Below are 3,893 nucleotides of genomic sequence, written 5' to 3'. Positions count from 1 at the left end.
TTCATAGGGTTAGTAGCAATGACACTGTACGATCACATACGTTTCGCAATGTACGGTATATGGGTTGTATGTTTTGTGTTGGATGTCCTGATCGTGGCTCTTAGCCTTGTGTATGGCACCAATCAGCTCAATCGTATAGAGGAAAAGTATCCCAACGTCAACGTGAAGGAAAAATGGGCGTACATGCTGGAACATTGCAATACTTAACCTACCAACGAGTTAGATAAATTATTGATGAACGAATTTGAAAATGTATGTTAATAAACTCGAGTATCTCGATCTTATCAAACAATACTAATTATACAACTAATTAATACTAATGTTATACAACTTATCAATAATTTAACACAGAAAGCGCAAACCCATTCTAATAAGAACTCTGAATAAGTTAATGTCACTCCTTCTAAAATAATAGGTACACTTCGGACGTATACAAATTCAATATTGTTTTGGGATTCAAAGAATGAAATAATAAAATAATAAACAGCAGCTTTAAGTTTGTATAGTATTTTGTTGAAAAACTATCTCAGTTAATTGTCAAGATACATTATTATCTCTTATCTTCTGTTAAAAATAAAACATGCACAAGAAAACCCTGTAGGACTGTTTTTAAATCTGTTAACTCTGAGCAACCAAGTTCTAACACTGAGCAACCAAGTTCTAACACTGAGCAACCAAGTTCTAACTCTGAGCAACCAAGTTCTAACTCTGAGCAACCAAGTTCTAACACTGAGCAACCAAGTTCTAACTCTGAGCAACCAAGTTCTAACTCTGAGCAACTAAGTTCTAACGCTTAGCAACCAAGTTCTGTAGTTTCTCGAATTCCTCTCCTTTAGGAATACCCATTATGTCTAACTGAAATTTGTAGCAAAATTAAATCACAATGGTCAACCGATCATGTTACACACTTATCTGATTTACTATACTGATAAAACCCAGAATTAAAACAAAAGAAATAACGAAAACACTAATAGTCCAGTCATTTACGGACATTTTTGGGTTAGTACCTGCAAATTTTCAGATACCCACGAAACTTTGCACAGACCTTCCCAAAGGTATGATAAAACGATTTTCGGTTGGAGACATTTTTTTTACTTTGGGCAAAACCCAGGAGGGCCACGCCCATCTGACCCAATAACGTAACTGACCCCTTGCTTCTGAAGGTCGTAGAGACTTCAAAATAGGCTTAAACGAAGCCGCATATGCATGTTTATATAAGAGTTATTGATCAACACATTGCCTAAAATCCTTACTTTTCGAGAAATTCGCCAAAAACCATTTTGGGCGTGGCGCTGAGCCGATTTTACTAACTTTTGATAGGATTGTGATAGAGTCTTTGGATAGAGTGCAAAAGAACCGCAATTGGCATATTTATATATGACTTACGAAGAAACATATGCCTTAAAGTGCTTACTGTTTCAGTTATTGGCGAAAAACTGATTTTCGGTTCCAGAAATCATGCAAAAGTATGGGTATTTGGTACATTGGGCTATGAAGGCCTTAGAGAGTTTTGAATGAGTGCAAATTGTGCAGAATGGCCATGTTTATATACAACTTATGAAGCAACATGCACCCTAAAATGCTTACTTTTCGAGTTATTTGGGGGAAAAACAGAGAAAATTTGCACAAAATAGAGCAAAATTGGTTATATCAGCCATTTTTGCCTCCCGTTCTATGTTAATAACTCGAAAAGTAAGCATTTTAGGGTGCATGTTGCTTCATAAGTTGTATATAAACATGGCCATTCTGCACAATTTGCACTCATTCAAAAATCTCTAAGGCCTTCATAGCCCAATGTACCACATACCCATATTTTTGCATGATTTCTGGAACCGAAAATCAGTTTTTCGCCAATAACTGAAACAGTAAGCACTTTAAGGCATATGTTTCTTCGTAAGTCATATATAAATATGCCAATTGCGGTTCTTTTGCACTCTATCCAAAGACTCTATCACAATCCTATCAAAAGTTAGTAAAATCGGCTCAGCGCCACGCCCAAAATGGTTTTTGGCGAATTTCTCGAAAAGTAAGGATTTTAGGCGTGTTGATCAATAACTCTTATTATATATAAACATGCATATGCGGCTTCGTTTAAGCCTATTTTGAAGTCTCTACGACCTTCAGAAGCAAGGGGTCAGTTACGTTATTGGGTCAATATGGGCGTGGCCCTCCTGGGTTTTGCCCAAAGTAAAAAAAATGTCTCCAACCGAAAATCGTTTATTCATACCTTTGGGAAGGTCTGTGCAAAGTTTCGTGGGTATCTGAAAATTTGCAGGCACATGTCCATAAATGACTGGACTATAAAGCGTATTCGAAGAAAAAGAATTGAACCATTGATTCACGTGCAATTATAATAGTATAAAGCAAGCACGTGCTATTTCTTCCAAATCTCACCTTGGCCCCTAGTTCGGTAACATCAAGTTTCAACTGCGCTCTGATCTTATCTTCGTCAGTACAGGAGTTAGTCGTGCTCGCGGTCTGGGCTGCTGACTTCCGACCTCGTTTCAACATGGCCAAACTGTCTTCTGTCTTGCGGAGGGAGATAAGGATCTCAGCCACTGTCTCACTATATCTGGGGAGATGGGGTTATCTTTTAACTGTCATTAATCGTTAGATATATTATCAGGAGAGGGGAGGGGTGGTGCGTCATACGTCGTCATGGTAACAAGTCACGTGATCATAACTAACCTGGTAACAAGTTGGTGAGCTGTTTTGGAGCACCACTCTTGTCTGACTATGTCAGGTAGCACAGAGTTGTATATATCCGTCTCTATCGGTCCTATCAACTGGGACACGTATCCTAGTGGCTCTGTCGGCATCTGGATGGAGAATATTCGTAGATAAGTCACGTGATAAGACACGTGATAAGACACGTGATAAGACACGTGATAAACGGTGAGTGCATGTTCAAAAATATGCACGTGCGAATTGGAAATGAAGTTTTAAAAGAAGGCCCCTGTGGCACTAACCTCCCTATTAGTCCGCCTGAACAATCTCGGTACAGCTTGGGTCTGTTCCAGAGCCTTCTCACAGTGCTTGATGACGTCATTGATGACGTAATCAGCCAACACCGGGATACTGTCTAGTATGTCTTTGCAGGATATTGACAATATCTCCGTCTGATCGAACACTGGTATTTTGTCAGATGTGAGCTTCTTCACAAAATTTGGCACCTGAGGTAATTATTGTATTAGTCCAGTCATTTATGGACATGTGCCTGCAAATTTTCAGATACCCACGAAACTTTGCACAGACCTTCCCAAAGGTATGATAAAACGATTTTCGGTTGGAGACATTTTTTTTACTTTGGGCAAAACCCAGGAGGGCCACGCCCATCTGACCCAATAACGTAACTGACCCCTTGCTTCTGAAGGTCGTAGAGACTTCAAAATAGGCTTAAACGAAGCCGCATATGCATGTTTATATAAGAGTTATTGATCAACACATTGCCTAAAATCCTTACTTTTCGAGAAATTCGCCAAAAACCATTTTGGGCGTGGCGCTGAGCCGATTTTACTAACTTTTGATAGGATTGTGATAGAGTCTTTGGATAGAGTGCAAAAGAACCGCAATTGGCATATTTATATATGACTTACGAAGAAACATATGCCTTAAAGTGCTTACTGTTTCAGTTATTGGCGAAAAAACTGATTTTCGGTTCCAGAAATCAGTTATTTGGGGGAAAAAACAGAGAAAAAATAGAGCAAAATTGGTTATATCAGCCATTTTTGCCTCCCGTTCTATGTTAATAACTCGAAAAGTAAGCATTTTAGGGTGCATGTTGCTTCATAAGTTGTATATAAACATGGCCATTCTGCACAATTTGCACTCATTTAAAAATCTCTAAGGCCTTCATAGCCCAATGTACCACATATCCATATTTTTGCATGATT

At 38.7% G+C, this 3,893-nt stretch overlaps 1 protein-coding gene across 1 annotated transcript in view; it reads right to left on the bottom strand.

The window, feature by feature from the left end:
* Positions 1 to 258: 258 nt before the first annotated feature.
* The window catches only part of LOC134818559 (conserved oligomeric Golgi complex subunit 2-like), an 11,362-nt gene continuing 7,727 nt past the window's right edge, over positions 259 to 3,893 (bottom strand). The window contains exons 13-17 of the mRNA XM_063828174.1: positions 2,970 to 3,173; positions 2,689 to 2,819; positions 2,395 to 2,572; positions 750 to 855; positions 259 to 624 (exon numbers count right to left, since the gene is read on the bottom strand). Coding sequence (XP_063684244.1) covers positions 787 to 855; positions 2,395 to 2,572; positions 2,689 to 2,819; positions 2,970 to 3,173 — 582 coding nt within the window. The 3' untranslated portion in view covers positions 259 to 624; positions 750 to 786. The remainder of the gene's footprint in view (positions 625 to 749; positions 856 to 2,394; positions 2,573 to 2,688; positions 2,820 to 2,969; positions 3,174 to 3,893) is intronic.

Source organism: Bolinopsis microptera, chromosome 7 (assembly GCF_026151205.1).
Source record: "Bolinopsis microptera isolate Bmic1 chromosome 7, MBARI_Bmic_1.0, whole genome shotgun sequence".
Classification (NCBI taxonomy): Eukaryota; Metazoa; Ctenophora; class Tentaculata; order Lobata; family Bolinopsidae; genus Bolinopsis; species Bolinopsis microptera.
This window is presented reverse-complemented; position numbering and strand designations above follow the sequence as displayed.